This window comes from Ochotona princeps, chromosome 31 (genome assembly GCF_030435755.1).
Source record: "Ochotona princeps isolate mOchPri1 chromosome 31, mOchPri1.hap1, whole genome shotgun sequence".
Lineage (NCBI taxonomy): Eukaryota > Metazoa > Chordata > Mammalia > Lagomorpha > Ochotonidae > Ochotona > Ochotona princeps.
Window position 1 is genome coordinate 10,127,379 of NC_080862.1, and position 21,320 is coordinate 10,148,698.

At 42.2% G+C, this 21,320-nt stretch overlaps 1 protein-coding gene across 2 annotated transcripts in view; it reads left to right on the forward strand.

The window, feature by feature from the left end:
- GLIS3 (GLIS family zinc finger 3) overlaps positions 1-21,320 on the forward strand; it is a 394,973-nt gene that overhangs the window by 91,160 nt on the left and 282,493 nt on the right. Inside the window, exon 2 of one of the 2 annotated variants that reach the window (XM_036496801.2) lies at positions 20,441-20,648. The exons of the other annotated variant lie outside the window; for it this stretch is intronic. Coding sequence (XP_036352694.2) covers positions 20,441-20,648 — 208 coding nt within the window. The remainder of the gene's footprint in view (positions 1-20,440; positions 20,649-21,320) is intronic. 2 annotated transcript variants of the gene reach the window in all.

Below are 21,320 nucleotides of genomic sequence, written 5' to 3' on the forward strand. Positions count from 1 at the left end.
CCTTTCTGTCCCCAAACTTTCCCCTGTGCTTCCCTCTCTTCTTCTGCCAACTTCATATACTTCATAAATGCTTTTGATAGGAACCCATCACTGCCTGTGCAGAGGGCTCTGTAGTGTGCTGTTCTGAAAGAGAAAGACATTTGTTACCTGGTTCAGATATCTGCAGTATTAGGCATCAGTTAAGCTGACAGCCCCAGAGGATAGGATGCAAGAAAATGAGGGTGTGGTGAGATGTCTCCTTACTTGGAGTAGCTTGGCCAAGTCAGTTTGACTCTCTGGACCAGAAGCAGAGCAGCTGGGACTAGAATTGACACTCCAAAGTAGGATGGACCTTAACCCACAGAACCAAAATACCAGCTCGTGTATGATGGCTCATATTCCTTCTGGCTGTTATCAGTTTACGAATTTAAAGTCTAGTAAGGGAAGGGGAGGAAGTTTTTCTCTGGGATGCCCCTGAATGTTTCCATCATCTCCTGTCGTTTGAAGATAGTCCTGTAGATGCTGAGAGATGAGAGGTTTTCAGATGTGAGCTGCAAAGTGGAACGGGGTGCTAAGGTTTATTGGGCATCTGGTTTGCATCAGGTCAGGTGTTGGATGGTTTCTGTTATGATCTCACGGTACTAGTTCAAGTGATTGGGCCACGTTCATACAGCTGCATGGTTACAGACCCAGTCCAGCTCCCTGGCCTCGAGACCTTGCTCTAACGTCGACTTCTCTTGCCTTCAGACCACTGACTTTGCTTATCAAGACATCCGCAGTTTCTCCTGATTGGGATATTTTTGTTACGTAGTGAAAGCAAGGAACAGCTATATATCTGGAACAGTCGGTGGCTGATGAGGTTCTGCTTTTAGGCCATTACGGTCCTGTAAGGTGGAAGCTTGAGCTACTAAAACTTGAGTTAGGTTTATTTGGGTCATTGTAAGTTTGATTTCTAATAGAGAGGGGGAGCCTTATAAAATGTGAGATCTGCATCTTGAAGGGCATTGAATCAGGTCATTCTCATGTGGGACCTGGATGTCCTCATTTGGCCATCACCCACTAGGCCACACACCCATCCTTCATTGTTGTTTTTACTGCTTAGAGGAATCTTTTATTGTCACTGCAGGTAGTAGTGGGAGTCGCAGTTGTCATTGCCTTCGGTTCTTGGAGAGGCGAGGTGATTGCAAATCCTCAGCTCAGTGGCGACTGTGTTTGCTTGGAGGGGATTCATGAATAGCTAAGAAAGGGGACAGCAGAGATGGCTTCATTACATTCCTCTTTCCTTGGAGGGCTTCATGGTGAAGGTGACAAGTCACATAGGCAAGAGCCGCGTGGTTAGTGAGGAGTTGGCGTGTGTGTTCAGGGAGGGAGACATAGGTGGGGTTAGCCAGAGTATCCAGAAGGAGGCAGCTCTCAGCTTACCACCACACCACTGGGCCTCTCGTTCTTTCCCTATTTTTATTTTATCCGTATTTAAAATAATAAGGTCATGTTCAGCTCCCTTTAGCCTTCTCCTCATCTACCTATGCAAAGAGTTGCTTAGTACAAATAATGGTCCAGATGTGCTGTAGCGTTGACTTGTCCAAGGACCTTGACAGCAAATCTGCCCCCACCCCTGCGGGAGGCTCTGGCCTGGTGCTCTGGGTCGGGAGGAGGGGCAGGGGGTTTTGCTATAACAAGAAAAAGGGAGGAATGTTTCAGAGCTGAAACATTCCCAGCATTCAGGTGAAAAGTTAACTCCTGGGCCCAGTGCAGTAGCCTAGTGGCTGAAGTCCTCACCTCACATGCACCCGCCGGGATCCCATATGGGAGCTGGCTCTAATCCTGGCGGCCCCACTTCCCATCCAACTCCCTGCTTGTGGCCTGGGAAAGCAGTCGAGGACAGCCCAATGCCTTGGGACCCTGCACCTGTGTGGGAGACCCGGAAGAGGTTTCTGGCTCCTGGCTTTGGATCAGCTCAGCTCCGGCTATTGCAGCTGCTTGGGGAGTGAATCATCGGATGGAATACCTTCCTCTTTGTCTCTCCTCCTCTCTGTATATCTGACTTTCCAGTAAAAACAGATACATTTTTTTTTAAAAAGTTACTTCATCCTAGGCAAAAAGGGAAAAGGAGGGGAAAATGCAATGCAGTGGCAACCAATAGGCTCCAAAAGAAAAGCCTGGTTATCTCATGTGGGTTGCGTATTTTCAACGTAATACACGTGTGGCTTTTTTGAGAGCTGAGTGCAGACTTGAACCAACAGTCCTAGACGCACCCCTGTAAATTCTCCCGTGTCTTCTGCATGGCTGCGAGCTATTTTCGAACGCATTCCGAGTTTAGCCATTAGAAAATTACTGGTTTTATTTGTATAAACTCAACAAACTAAAATAGTGCTTTTCCAGAAAGGTGGGTGAGCTCATCGCCCAGTGCTCTGACCCAGGCGAGTTAATGACTTGCCCAGTATTGTTCACACTGGGCCAGCCCTGGCTGCCTCCACCAGCGCTAGTTCCACTTGAAGGGAGACATTGTTTCTTGGGCTGAATTTGTCAGATACTTGCTCTCTGCGTGCCAGACTGTGCTGAATGTCCTAGCAAGTCCCTGAATGTTCCTGCTGCCTATAATTTATGAAACCACAGAGGCAGGTAGCCCTGGAAATGTATACAAAGCACACAGCACAGCTTTCCCAGGAAAGAGCAAGAAGTAAATAGGTAAACACCTTCTGTACCTACACTAGTAGCCAAGCAGACCCTACCGATGGACGCCCAGAGGTGCCAGGACTTGTTACCCGTAACGAGTTGTGATGTCAGTGGCTGAGCGCTCTGGCAGCCAGAGCATTCATTAAAAAGCAAGAGGGGCTTTTGCTGACGATTCCAATCGTTTTTCAGGAAGAATTACGATAATGTATGGAATCCAGGTAGGTGCAGGGAAGGGCGTATAGAATTGGACAATTTGCACGTGGGGCAGGAAATTGAAACAAAGGAGAGATAGTGAACTTCCAAAACTTTTATTGCTTGCATAACGGTTATGTTCCTCTGGGTGAAGCAGCGGGTGGCTGAAGGAGGCTTATTGCAGTGGACTTTATCAGGAGCCGGGGCAGGATGGCTGGAGAATACACTCTGGTAAAGGGCCTTCGATGTGTTATGAGAGCTAGTGCTGTTGACTCAGGGTGCTGCTGGGCAGGAAATCAGGATGGAGAAAGGACACAACGTGGTTTTATAAAGTTGAAGAGAATGCTGTTTGGAACGAATGCCGAAGAAACTCCTGGGTGCACGTGTGTGGAAACGTCCCCCTGCACCCTGCAAAAAGGCAAAACATCCTGGTTACTGAGTCAAGTCTGTGTTCCATGAATGAATAGCTCTTGCATCGTCAGTGCCCTTGGCTGTGTTTATTTAGAGGACGGTTCAATTTTTATTAAAGGCTAATCTTGGGTTAAACATGTTTAGGTCGAGGTGAAACTTCTTCAGGGTTCTCTCATGACTGGAGAAAGACTGCGTTCACCGAGTGGCTTGTCATGGCAGTGGCTCATGTAGAGCTTTGTTCGCCGCATTCAGGCGACTTCGCTAAAACATATTCTTTCCAGTCTTGTGTATTTGTGAGTGCATTCTTGGGAAGATTGCTGCGGGGTAGTGTTGCGTGTCTGAGACGAGGAAAGTTTAGTTATTAACTCTACATGAAGGGTAAAGAGGGGCCGGAGGCAGCCTGTGGAATGAGGAAAGGGCCAGACCGAAACAGTTCCAAAAGGTATTTTTGTTGTTTATACTTGTTAATTATTAATATTAATTATTGATGAGAAACAGTTCTGACTTACATGCCACACATTGTTTAGGCATAAATGACCACAGTTCTTATCAGGAACCGCAGTAGACATGAAACTGTTGGAAATAATCAATGTTTATGAATGTGGTGAGACTTTTCTCCTTTTTTAATGCTGAAGACAAAAATCTATGAATTTGTGCCACAAGAGGAATTCATGAAAGTACAGTTGCTCCTCAGCTTTGGAGGATTTCTGACATGTCATGAATTGAACATGACATCAAATTAAATCAGTAATTAAAATGTATCTTCAGGAAAAAAAGTGCCTATTTCATGTAGGGCACCTAGATACTATGTAGGGTTTTGTAGGTTAAAATTGTCAACCTCCTCGAGTGCTGTGCTTTATCTCAACTGTCTATACCGGTTCAGTTGTGCACTCTGTGGTCATCTTAGGTTTTGGAAAGGAGTTCAGCAACAGTTCCATACTTTGTAGTTTATGATTGAGATTTACATGAAGTGTGCTCTGTTTAAATTCCAACGAGCAGGTATGTGCATGGCATAGAAGATGGCTGTGGGAGTCAGAAGTAGCTGATGCCCCAAAGGGAAGAGGAGCAAGAGGAAGGGCAAGTAAGGGAAGGAAGGATAGAGGGAGGGAAGGAAGAAACAGGGAGGGAGAGTCAGAGAGGAGAGGAGCTCGGAGCTCCACGGGCCCTCTGGGGATTGACTTGGAGGCATTGCTTTGAGAGTCAAGCCATGAGTCAGTGTGTATGCTTTTAAGATGTATTAATTTTGAGCTTTGGGGAGATCCATTTTAGCATCATTCTGAAAGACAGTGCAGTGTGTTTGCTATGGGATTTCCTGTTTGATTTTTTTTCAGTTTGAGATTCTGTTTTACCCTCCCATGTCCCTGCTGAATGCTGCAGAAGTCCTGATCCTAGCACTGGCCTCCCCAAGGACTGTTTGGTTCTGGATCATAACACATGGTTGCACCTCCTTTGCGCTGGGGAAGTCCTAAGGTACTCTGAATGGGTGTGTGTATTCCCAGTCAGGGGAGCAGACAGAAGTGGCTGGATCTAAGAGAAGTGGATTCACCACCTGGCAGAGCCCCAGTGCCCGATCACAACGGATCTCCTTGGCTTCTGAAAGTGTGTGATCGGGTGTCCCTTGTTTTCAGTGCGCTTCTTTCAAGTGTGGCTGGCAATTCCGCACTTAGGGCTAACAAAAGGACATTGCTATTTTCATGGGAGTTGACAACTACTGGTTTCTCCAGAAGGACAGTCCCAAAGAACAAGTAACTTGTAAATGAGTAACATGTTCTTGCTTAACTACTTCTCAGCATAGTTGTAAAGAAATACAATACTGGTAAGTTTTGTTATGTTCTCATTTTGAGTTATGTTGACAAGAAGAAAAAAACAAATAGATTCATAGTGGAGGAGAAAAAACCTTTTGAATGCCAGTAGTTTATATTTCTTTATCTCACGAGTCCTAACCATTTATAAGATCACCTGGGTTCTTGCCCCTACTCTCGGTTAATTTTTTCCCCTCCCTTTTTCCATCTTGAGTCCTCTGAATTATTTTTATTCATAAGTGAAAAATGTATTACAGCTTTATTTCCTTTTATTAATAGTTCCTTCTTGCTTTCAACCACATCTCTGACTTTTTGGCATGTAAAGTCCAATGAGCTCATGTTTAATCATGTATAAACAACCATCTAATTAGATGGTTTTGGATTTTCATTTGACCGACTAAACAAAAATGACACAGAAACAAGAGACTTGACAACCTGCCCATCCCGGGGTACCTGGCCTTTCTCTTCTCTCACTGGTTTTTCATGCATTGAGAAAAAAAATGCATGTTATAACTAATCAGAAAAAGAAAAAGAAAAATCAGTTCACATGTGCCAGGTCTCTGAGGTAAAATTGTTCTTTTCAAGGTTACATGTGAGCAAACAAGTCGGCCAAGCTGAATTGTACGTTTCCTTTGCAAATTTCTTTCGGCTGGAGTTTTTCCTGCTCGGTACTGAGGTATTGGCTTCATTTCTTCTACTGCTGGTGCTTGGTGACAGAACAGCATTCAGGTTTCTGGGTCTTTGTCCCTTCGCCTTTTCCCCTGGGGCACAGTAAGACATTTCCTCGTGTACTGTCTTCCCATCCTCCTCCAGGCTCACTCTGACACATCGTTGGAAGAAAATAGCGGGCCAGTCTTTGCAAAACCGATGTGCGCGCTGTGTTTAAACAGGATGGAAGACATTGTCCGTTTCCTCTTGTTTGTCACTGGCATGGTCTTAGGTTTCTGATCCCAGGGCAGGATCTCTTCAGAATACTGTGAGAGGTTCAGCACACACGTGGCTCATGTGTTTGATGGACGGTGGGAGGGGAACAGGTGGGTCAGAAAGGCAAGCGCTGACTGACCTCATTGGGACGGGGCATTGCAGAATGTTCATGAAAAAATGCAATCAAGAGGTGCCTTTGTTATGGCAATGTGGAGTGGTTTCGGAATCCAGATGTAGATTTTTCATAATGTCACATCTCGTGTTTGGAAGGCACTCTCTGTGAGCTCCAAAAAGTTTTGTACTAAAATAAACGTATCATGTATGTAGGTGTTTATGGAGAGAGAGGGGGGTTTCAATAGATACACAGTTTGTTTTGTAAATGTATTTCATTTGAGAGGGGGAAAGTGAGAGAGGAGAGAGAGGAATTGAGAGAGAGAAAGATGGTGCTCATCTACTTGTTCACTCTCCAGATGCCTCTAGTGCAGTGGGCTGAGTCTGAGAACCCGGGAACCCAATTCAGGCCTCTCCTGTAAGTGGGCAGGAACTCAATCATTTGAGCCCTTCTCTGTTGCCTCCAGGGTCCATATCAGCAGGAAGTCAGCAGTTGGAACAGGGTATCAAACCCAGGTATCGTGGTATGAGAATCTTAGCTACTGCGTTATATGCCTGCCCCGGAACTTAACTGTTCCATTTCACTTTCAATCGACTTTTAAAAGGAACCTCACGTGGACTCTTAAGAAAAATGGAACTCATGGAAGTTGAGAGGGGAGTGGCAGTTTGCCCACTGGATTGTGTGTATAAGGGGTTGTTGGGGATAGAGAGAGATTTTGGGCAAAGACTACAGAATTTCAGTTATGCAAGATGCGTCTGTGCTAGGGATCTGCTATACAGCAGGGTGGGTATAATTCACAGTACATTCTGTATACTTGGAAATTTTTAAGACTAATCTTAAGTACCACCCACCCCCCCACCCCCCAGCAAAGATAACTTTGAGATGAGTCCACCATTAACTAGTCTAATTGTTTTTCACAATATATGCATAAGCTAAAGCATCACATTATACATTTTAAATTTATATATTTTATTAGATCAGTCATACCCCAATACATCTGATGTAAAGAATTAAAATGACCTCTTTATTTTTTTATATGGTCTGGAAGATGAGCATTTTAGAGAGTAGATTTGGCTAGCTAGTATTTAACAATTGTAACAGAGAAGTAAAGGGATTCCTGTGAAATTTGGCCAGAGTGACTTATTTCCTTACTGATCCTTCAGCCTTAAAACATAATTTGACTTCTTAGAATTTCTTTGAAATCTACATGTCCTTAAGTGCTAAACTTTCATACACTTAGATGGATTAGGTTTGGAAGCAAATTACATTGACTCTATTTTGAGAATCTAGAGTGAGTATAAGCGTGCGAAGATTAATATCTAACATTTTTTCTTTCTGAAAGTATTTTGGAGATAGTTTCATAATTTTTCATTCCATTGTAAGGAGCTAACATTATTCAGTGTTTTATAGGGATTTGTTGTAAATGTTTTCCCGAACTGTGGGTTTTTTTTTCTCAAGGTTCCTGTTCTTTTCATTGTGCAAGAAATTCAAAGTGAGACTTCTGCCTGGAGTTGTTACTTTTGTTTTGCTGTGTTTTGTTTAGAACAGAAGAGAGCAAATGCTGGCAGAACTCACAGTTTGAATCATCCTAGAGGAGTCAGATGAAGAAGCGCTGTATCCACCAAGTTAAGGCCTCTATTTAATTGACCCTTTCAGAATTGGGCAAGGATTTAATTTCTCTCTTCATTGTTTACTTTGAAAACCAAAAGCTCTTATATTGCCTGTGGTGCGTCATTTATTCTCTTCCAAGAATTTGGTATTCACAAAGTAAGCTTTTGACTTGATTAGCATTTGACTTTTTAATCCACATTTACTCTAAACTTTAGTGTTCAAATTTGGATAAGAAGTAGTTAAAACTTTTTTTCTTAAAAATTACTAAATCAAGGAGAACATAATTACAACTCTTCGAATTTAGAGATTCCCATAGTGGAATTGATATGTATTAGAATTGCATTTTCGTTTTGCTGGGGAAAGATTTTTGGTTAGAAACAGTTCTGGTCCTCCTTGTTTGAACTAATTTTAGATATTAAGAGTTCATGGTTATTGCATGCATACTGTCTTAATTAGCATCTACAAAGCATAGAGATATAGATCAACTGAAATAGCATCTACTGAATATAGAAATAAAACAGTCACATTGACTTTAGTTCCACCTCATGTTTTTAGTCATTGTTTATCATAGTTGTCTTTAAGTTCAAAAATAGTTTTAAATAAAAGAAATGGGATGGGAATTATCTATGTAGGACCTGGCCAGATTGGCTGTGTGTTAAGCTTTGTGATGTTAGAATTTTGCTTTTGTCTTTTGACTGAAGTCTTATACTTTTTGCACAGTGACGAGTTGCTTGAGCCAACGGTGTTTTTTTCATCCTCCTTGTCTCTAATTTTAAATGAATCTGTAGTGAGAATGACTGACGGTACCATCCAACATACACCAGATGGCTCTTTGAGTTCTTCCCTTTTAATCAATGCACATCAAAATTGAAGACTACACATACACCACATACACACATACACATGTATGTTTTGGGAGGTTCTGAGGAATCATTGTTGGGGATAAGCAAAGGTAACCTAACAGTGTTAATGATGATTGTACAAACTGTAGCTTTTAAAGACTGAGAAGTTAAATATACTGTGAAGGCTGGCTGGGAGCTGGCTACTGGCTTTGATGCTAAATATACATTTTTTATTGATTTAGACTGAGTGACTTAGACCAAGCCTTCTTGTTGAAAATATGAACGTGTTGGCTGTGTCAGAGAGAATAGGGTGCAAATTATTTCTAGTGCAGTAACCTATTTTACATTATTCAATTTTTATTTACTTATTATTTATTTAAAAGGGAAAGAGAGAAAGTTAGGTGGAGAGTGACAGATCTTCCATCCTTTGGTTCATTTCACAAATGCTTGACAGAGGTGGGACTGGGCCAGGCTGAATCCAGGAGCCTGAAATAGGGACTAAAACATTTGAGCTGTTTCTTGCTGCCTTCCCAGGGCACACATCAGCAGAAGTTGGAATCAGTGCTGGTTCCAGGTCATTCTGGGCATTCTCTTAGGAGATCCTAAGTGGCTTTTCAACAGACATGCAGAATATCCTCTTAATATAGTAATTCAGTGACAAGGATATATCACCAATTATGTCCACTGTGGACCTGTGTGTTTCTTGTACTCATAGGCATCTATGAGGGAACACATCATCTTTATGCCCTTGAACTTGGCCTTAGAGTTGCCTTAAAAATCGTATTCATTATGATTCATGCAACAAACATTTGTGAAGCACTTACTGTATGATTGAGAGGTCTTGAGTTGCTCATTGTTCCGTTAAGGGGATAGCCTCACTGTGGACTCTTCTGCCACTTCTCCTCCAACCTCTGCTTTGGGTTGTTTCTGGAGAAAGAGCAGCTCCTTAGGAGATCCATGATCTTGATTTTTCGAAAAGAGTTTGGAATCTAACCCTTCATAAAGATCTTGCAACAACCCTCTCATTTGTTTTTCATCTATGTTGAGGTTATGCTGCTTGCTTGGCTGGTCTCTGCCCTCATGGCAAATTCTTCCTAGAGAGGTTGTCTGCCTTCAGTTTTCACCCTGCTTCCACGTGTGCTGAAAATAGACTGTTTTCTTCACAGTTCCTCATCACGAACCACCATCGTTCAAACCTTGCTGTCACCTTTTTATGGTATCTTGCCTTGTGCCTAGTGAACCATCTGATAACAGTTTAGAAAGCATTGAATGCCCGAGTTTGTGGACTACTTCCTGGCTGGTATTTCTAAGTGCTTTTTTTTTAGTACACAATCATGGGTTTAGTGTTCCCAACAGTGGGAATAATTAGCATTCCCATTTTAATATGAAGAAACAGAGACACTGAGTTCAAGGAACTTGCCCCAGTGAAGCCATCCTGGCCTTTGCATCTCTGGTCTTTGCTTTGTCCTGTCTTTGCCCATTGCTGTCCACTTGACTTTGGCTAGCCCACCTTCCTCCCAAGCCACTAAGAGGTTGAAGTCAAGTCGTGTGTCCTCCGCTAAGGCCTCCCCCAGTTTATGTAGCTCCATCTCCTGCTTGAGTTCTTTTTGTCCTCGTCATTAAGGTAAGTTGGTTTGAGATGGGATACTTCCCAATTGTTCCATTGAGTGGAAATGCCTTTTAGCTGGTCAGAGACTCTGATCAAGTAGCTTAGGATTCCATTAGTCCAGCAGAGCCTGGAGCCTTTCAGTAAATGTGGCCTGTGTGTAGTCTTAGAGATGGTGGTAGGTTTTTCCCATTTCCATACACTTCTGCCACCGTTTCTCTCACTCCTTCTTACATTTATGAAAGTCCTCTTTTTGCGGAGTTAAGGATAATAATTCCACCAAAATATACTCTCATAGATTAATCCACTGGATAAGCCTGGAGTTAAGCTCATTACATTTGTGAGCAAGAACTGACTCATCTATGTAACTGCTCCTCCTCTAAAGTAGATAAGACAACACGGTGCCAAGAAACAACAAAGAAACGCCTGATCAGCGAGCAAAACTGTGCATGTATTGGTATTTCGTTTTTTTTCAGAGTAATGGTGTGTTTATTTAACAAATAGATCTGCCCTCTTCCCATGGGATTGTTGGAAAATTTGTCCAGGGAAAAGCAGTAAAATGTGCTTACATTTCCTCTTTGGTTTTGTAGGCTAATTGTTGGTGAGCTTTATTTAACACTTCTGCTATACTACGAGTCTCTATGGAGCAGGAAAGCTCTCGGTTAACTTGGCAAATCATTGCTGGAGAGAACAGAAGGGTCAGCATAAGACTCTTTACTAATTAGTTGATAATTGATGTGCCATAGCTGGCTGATGAGACTTTGGAATATAAACTCCAGAAATATTGTTTAATTTATCTTTCCATCTGTATGAAGTGGCTTGGAACTGTGAATTCTTAACCTCTTATCAGGAGCACCCAGTGATAGGGAACCAGATTTGAAGCCAAGATACTGAGTGATCCAAAAAGGAATATGATCTTTTTTTAATCTCTCATGATATAAATTTGATTCCATTGAATGCAGGGAAAGAATGAAATGAGTAGGGCTGGCAGTACCACACTTCATGTATAGCGTTCCTATGTGCTGACTAAGATTGGAAGATTGTTGGCATGACAGTTAAGATTCTTTGTGGGATAAACATAGGATATCCAACTTGAGCTCCTGGGAATAAGGTGGTAGGAGAGGGCATGATTCACGGAAATCTCCCTAGGTTTGGATTTGACCTGTTTTTATTGGCTTACATTAGAATGGAGTCACAAAATACACTTTATGTGATCTCTCCCTTCCACATTGTTTTCTAACTGTTTGTGAGTCAATGATAAGCCTTCAGTCTTACTCCGACTTGGTTCTGTAACTTGCTTTCTTCTTTGGTCAGTCACTGGCCTGTGACTTTTGTACTATTTGTCCAGCTTCTGGTTTATGACCTTCCCTGTCGTCTTTCTCCTCATCTCTACCACTTAATTTTGAGCAAACTGTGCTTCCAAAAGGATGCACAGTTTGCCAATGGCACAGGATCCTGGAAGGGTGACAAATAAACAAACACACCAGCATCATCCTGTTTGTTTTGTGGTGGTGTCTAGGCATTTTCATTTATTTTTATTTGTTGGAAATGCCAATCGCCAGAGAAATGGCAGACATAGAAAGATATTCAGTTCCACTAACTTACTCTCAAATGCCCATTAGTGGCGGAGAGGCCAAAGCAGAAGCGTGGAAGTCTATCTCCCATGTGTTTGGTAGGCACCCGGTTACTTGAGCCATTAGTTGTTGCCTCCCACAGTCAGCATAGGCAGAAAGTTGGAGTCATGTGCCATTCCTGGCACTCAAACCCGTGTATGCAGGTCAGTATTAGGCGCAGATGCTTTCACTGCTAAGCCAGATGCCTGCCCTGGAATTGGCATTTTTGGAACTTTCTGATGATGCTGTGTTCATTTACAAGATACAACTCTGGGCAGTTGAAACAGCTCCGAGCTCTGTCTTTTAAGCTTTTCTCTTGCAGGCAGCCGTTATCCTCATTTTCCCCGGACACACTGGCCTCCTGTCTTTTGCATTCCTGTCTGCACCCTGCTGTTGGTTCTCCATTCACGAGTGGTTTCTTCATGTCTCTTATAGTTTTGGGTTTTCTAAATTATCTTTCTAAGAACACCTGACTTGAATGAGCCCTTGGTGGGGGGGTGGAGAAATTCCCTAAATAGATATTTTGCCCATAATTTGCTCCTCTGACTAATGGATGATTCCAATTTTAAAGTCTCCAAGGGGGTGTGCATTGTGGTGCAGCTGCCGAATTCATAACTTGGGACACCCTCATGCCATATTGCAGTGGCTGGCTTGGTTCCTGGGTGCTCCGCTTCCAGTTCAGCTCTCTGTTAATGCACTTGGCAGGCAGCAGGTGGTTTAAGTGCTTGGTCCCCTGCCACCCTCAAGGGAGACCTCGATGAACTGAGTTCTTGGATTCTGGCGTCAGGCTGGTTTAGTGCCGGCTGTTAAGAGCATTTGAGGCGTGAATCAGAGGATAGCTCCCTAAATATAAAACTGTGTATGTGTGTGTATTTATGTGTCCTTTCTCCCTACATCATTGCATCTTTTAAGTTGTTAAATAAAGCAATAACCATTTCCAGGCTCTGCAAAAACTTGTATTCAAGAGGTGCTGTATGGGGTTTCCCCACAATAGTTTCATGGTGGGCTGCTCCTCGAATCTGTCTCATTGTTTGTTTAACAGCTTGGAACAACTTGTGGAAGTCTGGGAAATGCCTCTGGGGTTCATATCCTCTAGCCAGTTGTCAGGCACGCAAGGATCACCCTCTTGCTTTCCAAGTGATCACCCTCTTGCTTTCTCATGGTTCCTCGGTGAGTACGTCTTAGCTCCTCAGAGTGTACGCTCCAAGGATTCAGGGTGCTGCATGCTGTTTTCCTTATATCCCATAGATTTTGTGCTCTTTTTTGAGCATCTGTAGCATTTGCCAAATTGAGATATTTGGCCTTAGAACATAGGAGCCAGTTATTCCATTCTGATTCTCATCCTTTGGTAATCACAGCCATTCAACCAAGCCTTACTGTATTTCAGAGGAACACAATGGACACTCATGTATGTTCATTAAACCGTCACTGCTGTCTCTCGGCAGGGAAACAGGATACATGTGACTGCGCACTGTGTCACCACCCTGGAATGTCTGGCTTGCAAGGATGTATTCTTTCTGCCTCTGCAGAGGCGTGCAGGGAAAGGTGGGAGAAGCTGAGGGCCTATACTCTAGCAAACTTGTATTTCTAAATTGTCTAAGAATTCAGCTCGTTTCCTTTTGTTTATAAGGCAGTGAAGAGAGAGAGTGGGAGGGTGTGTTTCTGTGAGCTGGCGTAGCCTCCAAACGCCTGTAATAGACTTGGCCAAACCGAAGCCTGCAGCCTGGAACTGCATGTGCATTTTCTGATACTTGAACCATCATTCACTGTCTCCCTAAGGTGCTCAGTAGCAGGAAGCTGGGCTGAAGGCAGAGAACATGGGGCTTGAGCCAGACATGTGATGTGAAATGTGTGTGTTCCAAACAACAGTTTAACTGTCTGCCAGATGCCTCCTGGTGTTCTGTTGTTATTTTGCGTGGAAGAGAGGGAAGCAGACCTTTCAAACCTATGTAAAAATAAGGTGTTCTCAGTTTTTTTGTGTGTTGTTAATGTTTATCCCACTGGAGAGAAGAGGAAAGGCTGAATTGATAAATTGTCTTGTCCAAGATTATCTTCTTATTGATAGTTGCCTTGGATGAATGATTGAGGATTGTGTGTATGTGTTATTTCAAAACAGGCATATTCTGATGATGTCTCTCAAGAATAGAAGGGGTGAGGCGTGCTTGACCCACTTGCCCTTTTCAATGATAAACATTCATATTTGCCTGAACTTTAAGAGGTAGATGAATACACCTTTAGCTATTGGACTTAATTATCTTAAGTCATATGTGGGAGAGGTGGAAATAAGAGCTTTTTAGGTTATTTGGCATTTTAAAACACAAGTATATGCACATCCTTATTATATTGGGTTTTAAACTATCAATAAAGATAATCTCAAAAGATAACTGGTCCATTCTGGAGAATACTTTGATACCTTCCAAGCTAAGAAACCTTAGAGAAGAAATGTCAATATCATGATTCCCAATATAATTTGGGCTTGAGAAGAGGTCCATGATAAATAGCACATTATTCTCCTTACCTGAACATCATTTTTGTTAGTATTTTATTTATTTGAAAGGCAGAGTTACAGAGAGAAAGGGAGAGACAAAGATAGAGAAGGAGAGAGAATGAGAGGGAGGCAGAAAGTAACGTTCCCCCATTGGCCTCCATGTCAGGGTTGGGCCAGGCTGGACTCAGCAGCTTTTTCTGGATCTTTCCCGTGGATGTGGTAGTGACCCACGTACTTAGGTCATCCAATGCTGCCTTCCCGGGTTTTTAGTGGGGAGCTAGCTGGGAAGTGAAGCATGTTGGACTCCAGCAACACTTCTACGAAGGCTGGCTGCACAAGCAGTTGTCTGTGTGCTGTGCCACAGCACTGGCCCCCAGAATTTCTTCTTTCTTCTTCTTTTTTTTAGTAAAGAAAAGGATGGGGAATACAGTATGTAATGTAAATAAACCATCACATAAACACAAATACTGCATGTTCTCCATCATAGAGGAAAGCTAAAAAGGTTAATTTTATAGAAGATGTGAGTAGAACAGTGGTTACTGATGGGGAAGATACGGGAAAGGGCTGATAGAAGGAAACTAGATAACGGTTGTAGGCAGGAGGACTACACTCTAGTGTTTACTACAAGAGTAATGTGACTATAGTTTAACTGGTTATTATATGTTTTATAAAAACCTGGAAGAATTCAAAAGTTTCCACATTGAAGGAATGAAGAATGTTTAAGGAATTGGAAATGCTAACGATACTGATCTGATCATCGCACGCTGTGTACGTGTGTGACGTTATCATGCTATACTTTATATATAGGTACAACACAAACGTGTTGGAGCTAAAGGAAAATTTATAAAGAAATTAAAAGTAAGTTTACTTTTTTAAAAAGGCAAAAAAAATGAAAGCTAGGAAAAGGTATGCAAATGGCTATATATAAAATTATTCTTGTTACTATGATGTAATTTATGTTACTGGGAAAAAAATGTTGTCCTTGGGCCTGGCGCAATAACCTAGTGGCTAAAGTCCTCAACTTGCACGTGTCGGGATACCATATGGGTGCCAGTTCTAATCCCAGAGGCCCCGCTGCCCATCCAGCTCCCTGCTTATGACCTGGAAAAGCAGTCAAGGACAGCCCAAAGCCTTGGGGCCCTACACCTGCATGGGAGACCCAGAGGAGGCTCCAGGCTCCTGGCTTTGGATCAGCTCAGCTCTGGCTGTTGCAGCTGCTTAAGGAGTGAATCGTCATCAGACAGAGATCTTCCTCTCTGTCTCTCTTCCTCTCTGTATTTCTGACTTTCCAAGAAAAATAAAATAAATCTTTTAAAAAAATGTTGTCCTTCTGTAACAGTCATGATGGTGATCATAGCAGAAACTCTAACTGCCTTTTCCTGAGAAGTCACATTACATACAAGGGGACTCCTGAAACTTCCTGGAAAGTAGAATTAAACAATAGATTTATTTGAATGTTAATCAGTTTTGAAATTCATGCACGGTTTTCTCGCATTCCGTGTTTTCTGTGAAGTTTGTGAAGACTGCGCATGTGTGACTCTCAGTAATCCTGGAGGCCACAGCTTAGGGTAGGCTGTGTTCTGTCTCTGGGAGAGAATGAAACTGTAGCTGACGTGTTACAGTCATCTGCTAAATGACCAAAGTCATTTTCCTACCTGGGCCTTGAAGACTGGCCCTCTGTTCCCATGCAAAATCATAATTTTTCCATTCCCATGTGGAATTGATTTGCATTGGAAGGGAGTATAAAACTCACATTTTTAGATTAGGTGTTTATTTGGATTTATTAAAGGAAACCTTACCAGTCAGGAGTGTTTAGGTTCTGAGAACTAGAAATGATGGGAAAATGTGAACCGCAATCTTCCAGGAACCTCTTTTGCAAATGATACAAATTCGCTTTTCACTCTTGTTTCAATTGTGTGTCAGCATAGAGACTCAAGCTTATAAAACACACATTTGCACTCCAAAAGGGTGTGAGTAAGATATTCAGCAAAACCCCTCTGTTCTTTTTTGTCAGGTTCACAAATGCTCACATTCTCTGTTTTATGTTATTGTGCGTTAGAACATTCTGGAAGTGTTTGGGTAGTCATTGGCACCTTCCTTTCAGTAGAGAGAAGAATGAAATGAGACGAGGAACCTGCAGCCTGGGTCTCCTGCAGGTGTATGTCAGAGCTTGGGCCCGCCTGTTACCGTGCTGTCTCTTGTCACTAGAAACAGAAGCAGAGCTGGAAACGGTGTCACAAAGACCCCACAGGCAGGCACTGCGATTAGGTACAACTCGTACAATGTATTTCTTAAATCCTGTGTCCTAAATACATACAATCCCATGTGTGAGTGTTACATCTTTTAATCCTCTAGACAACTGAAGTAAATAACTTGTAATACAGAAATTGCTCTTACGCCATCATTTCTGACCTACTAAGAAAGTCATTTTAGACAGCTGAGCCTCACTGGTTTGATGTGTATCTGTTAGGCCTGGGTTCCGTGGGCAGCAGTGTTCACTGTGTGTCTCTGGACCTCCCGGGTCATGATTGGCACCTGATAAGTATCAGCTGAGTGAGCAGCAAGACCCACAGACACACTGCTTGTGTCTCTCTCTGCCCATATTGATTTCCATGTTTGTTGTCCTGTATATCCCTGTCATTTTTCCAAGAGTTGGAGAGTTCTGAAGGATGCGGCTCCTGTGGTGTTAATTGCAATATAATCAACTCTTTGACTTGAAGGGAACCCTTTGAACGAATAAAGACATTCGCTAAAGTCATTTTCCTGAGACGACAACTTCTGGATTCAGAAATCTGAAAACACAAAGTGCTTGTGCTGTCCTCAGTGTACAGTGACTTTAGCTGAGATCCGAGTGGTAATGAGAATGTCCTTATCTGAGCAGCAGATCCATTTTTGAAAGACGTTGTGGTAGCTCTAAAAATAAGCTGGTATTTCACAACAAAAACCAGTGCATGAGTAGTTGGCACATCTGGTAGTCAGAAAAGCTGTACAGTTTGTTTTCAGGGAATGACAAGCCAAGAACATTCAAACTTGGCCAACTGAAAACTTTGCTTCTATCTGTGATGACACCTGGTTTTAAAAAATTTGGCTCTGAGTTCGATGCAGAAACAACATTGGGAATGGCGAGAGAATTGAACAACGTATTTACTATCTTGTCTTATGCATGGCATGATAAAGAATTCTTTTCTTCTGAAAGAAGGATAATAGTAATATTTGTAGTGACAACAGCAGCAGTGCTCTGGGGAGCACCTACTATGTGCTAGACAAAAATGCCGAGTCCTTTATGTATGTTGTCAAGGCTAGTACACAGGAGCCCTATAAAGTGGTATTAATTTTCTTCCTGTTTCAAATGAGAAGACAATGACATGGAGATAAGGCCCACAGAGCATCCTCCCAAACAGGTGTCATTCGGAGTACTGTGGAGGTGTTCATAATATTCTGAATTTAGAAAATAAAATAGTGAGGAGGTCCTATTGAGCACCGTGCCCCTCTGCCCCACGGTTGCGTGTTCCCACTTGCGAGATGTGTGTTTCTGTTTTCTAAAACATCCTCATTGTGACAGAACTGAGGTTAAATTTCCCAAGAAATCCACTGTTCATCTTTATGCTTCAAGGCCATCATCTGTAGGTCTGTCAGAAGCTGTCATTCTGGTTTTAGTTATAGAGGTTAAAGTTGGCCAGTGAGTTTGAGAGTAGGAGGCAGTGGAGTGAAGAATTGTGGAGATGTTGGGGGAGGGGCGAAAGTATTAAGTGTTTCTTCCTTAAAGAAGATCAAACTCATTTCAGTGTATGGCTCTAGAGCAGAAGATGACATGGGTATCCTAGTCCCATTGAAATTCTGCTTTTGGAAGATGAATTTGTCGTTGCTGCTCCCACTGGCTTCCTCATCCCTCCTGTCTAGTTAGCACACTGTGGAGAAGCAACAAAGGATTGACTTGGTGGAAGCTTTGTGATGTGAAAAATGGCCCTGTCTTTACTTGGTAAATTGCGTGAGATACTCAACCCTATGCAATAAATTAGGTTTTGTGTTAGATGATTTTGTCCAAGTACTGGCTAATGTAACTGTTCTGAGGCTATTTAATGTAGCAGAAATTAAGTTTCCTGTATTAAATGCATTTTGACTTAAGACGTTTTTAATATGATATTGAAAGACCACTTTAAAAAGAGAAAGAGGGGAGGAATGACAAATGGCACTTTTTGAGTCGTCATCTGGTGTTTCCCAGGCATGTTAGAACGCTGAGTCAGAAGTCGAAGGGACAGGACACACAGTGGCATTGTGATAGGGCTGGTGGCATCCAATATGTCTGCTTCACTCCTACAGTGCAAGGCCTGTCCTTTATTAACCTCCTTTTTATTGGAGGAGAAACAGGATGAGATGACGGCATTCCTTAGATGAACATATTATGGCTTAGTGCTTGGCAGTGTGCTAGAAGTCAGATGTTACTGCCATAGCTGGCAGCTGTGGGACGTGGGGACATGATACAGGTGTCTTGTGTACTAGAAGCTACGGGCCCATTCCGTTGTCTTTTTCCCAGGTAAAGAGAGAGTTTGAAGTGCAAACGCATTGGGTTGTGGAATTTGTGTACATCTTAAAGGTACGATACATTACATAAAAATATGTGCACTATTAGTCTGATGCTGAAGCCTTGATGGTACAGTGCCTTATGAATTATGAAGTGGGAGTATCTGTACATTGATCTCTCAAGATGCAAGAAGCTGAAGTGTGGATCAGCCCCAACGGGAATGGTGGAATGCAGTTTCTGGTGTGTACATCTAAAAAAAAAAAATCTGAAATTTTTGTCAGACTGAATGATTTGGAAAATTTCCACAGAGGAAACTTCAACCCACGAGTGCCATGAAAATCCATCCTGGTAAAGTCAGTGTCTGTGCTTGTAAAATCCCTCCGTGACCTTGGGCGTGTCCATTGCCACTTGGGCTTTAGTTTCCCAATAGGCTGGAGCAGGGCCCGGTGCCTGCCAGCTGAGGATGGTGGATTGTTCCAGCATTCTGTATCCGGGGAAACCTGAGGGTGACTCCAGTTTTGTTTGATTTTGGAAGCTCTTGGGAGATAATATAAAAGATGACTAATGCTTTTTTTTATTTAAAATTTTGGAATAGAAAATTATGCCTTTAAGTTAAAAAGTTTCAGCAAGAATTTCTACTACCTTTGATCTCAAGTATATCAATGAAAAAGATGGGAAATTGGGTGAGAAAATTTTAGAGCCCGTTTTATTGAGAACTGAGCTCATAGTTGTTAGGGTGGAAACAGAGTATACAGTTACTGAGACTCGATCAGGTAGTTGGCAAAAAAAAAATGTTTGAAAAAAGTACTCGCATGTCAAAAGAATGTCTAGAATGAGTCAACTATTATTATTTTTTGTCAATGAGTCATGGCAATGTTTGTCTTTCTCCTCTTTGCTTTTCACTTTTCCATAACGACAGATTCTTGTGGGTTTCTGTGTTTTTTTTTTCCTTTCCATTTTGGGTATGTACCAAATTTTACTACATTGGATGATTGTTATTGCTGCAAATGAACAATCTGTATTCCAGCTGGTTCTAATGCTGCTTTATCACATGAGTGTTTTGTTTGCGAGTCTCTGAGTTTCAAAGTGGGTTATATATCCTATGATGATTTGTTGGGGGAAAGATGAAACCTCCAGAACAGAGACATACAGTCAGATGGTATCCTTCAAAAAGACTTTTTGCAGGATTTGTGATGAAGTGAACCAGTTTAACAAGGTTTTTGTCTCCCTTCTCCAACCAGCTGTGCCAACTTTCTTATTCTAGGAAAAAAAAAAATCTTAGCTTGATAAAGGGAATCCCAACCACTAATCACCTTCACCCTTTAGGTAAGGATATAAAATATAGCTCTTCTGCATATAATTGAGCACTTCTACCTAGAATAAGTAAACTTTAAGAAACATTGTCTATGAGTGGTAATTTTGGATTAATTTCCGTGATAACTTTATTTGGCTTTTTGTCTGGAACGAGAGAAGGCTTATTGGTATCACTAATACTAAAAAAGAATAAGAGGAAAGAAAAGAAAAGAAAACCAAACCAAAAAAAAAAAAAAAGACCCAAGGACTGTTTTTAGAGATGAGTTCCCATAGAAATGTGCACATGTGTGTATGAACTGATTTCTGATGTAAGGGACATGGAAGCTAACCTGATTCATTTGTTTCTAGGGGCTCTTGGCTTTGGGCCTCAGTGCAAGTCCATTGGAAAAGGCAGCTGCAACAATCTAGTGGTCACCAGCAGTCCCATGATGGTTCAGCGACTGGGACCCATTTCACCTCCAGCAAGCCAGGTCTCCACAGCATGCAACCAGATCAGTCCTAGCTTACAGAGGGCTATGAATGCAGCCAACCTGAATAGACCTCCTTCAGATACCAGGTCTCATGTTACTTTTTTTTCCCTTCTGCTTTATGGTATGATCACATCACCTGAGTGTTTCCCCTTCTCTTGCTCAGTACACACACACACACTTTAAGAAACGTATTTGCATTTGAGTTTCATAGGGGAGTGTGTTGATAAACTGATGATGTGTCATGGAACCATCTTGATTGGGAGGAAATGATTTCATACCTACTGAATCGTGATACGGAGGAAATGAATTCCCAATCTGAGATTTTGGGGCATTGGTGACTGAAGTCCAATGTGTGAATTTGCCAGCTTCTGGTGAGGCCAGCTGTGCAGTAGCCTGGCAAATTGGAATGGTTTGTGCACACCTACCTACATTACTTCCTGGATTTTCAGTCTCCAGTTGACTGGTGCCAGGTGTTTCGTCAGTCTTTCCATTCATCCATCTGCCCATCCTCCCAAATGTTTATTAAGTATCTACTGTCTGCATAATACAAGAGTTGAAGTGAAGGGAGTCGTTATAGGGAGTACAGATAAGAAAGCATGAATTTAAGACCTGGGATGTGTCTGGCAAGACTTACTTTTTTGTATGAGTTAGGAAACATTTCCCCCATGATGTCTGATTAATTGCCAGAATCAGTCATTGCTGTGCATGTCATGTGTCTATCTCCATGGGGGAGAATTGAGTAGAAAAGCAAATTCACC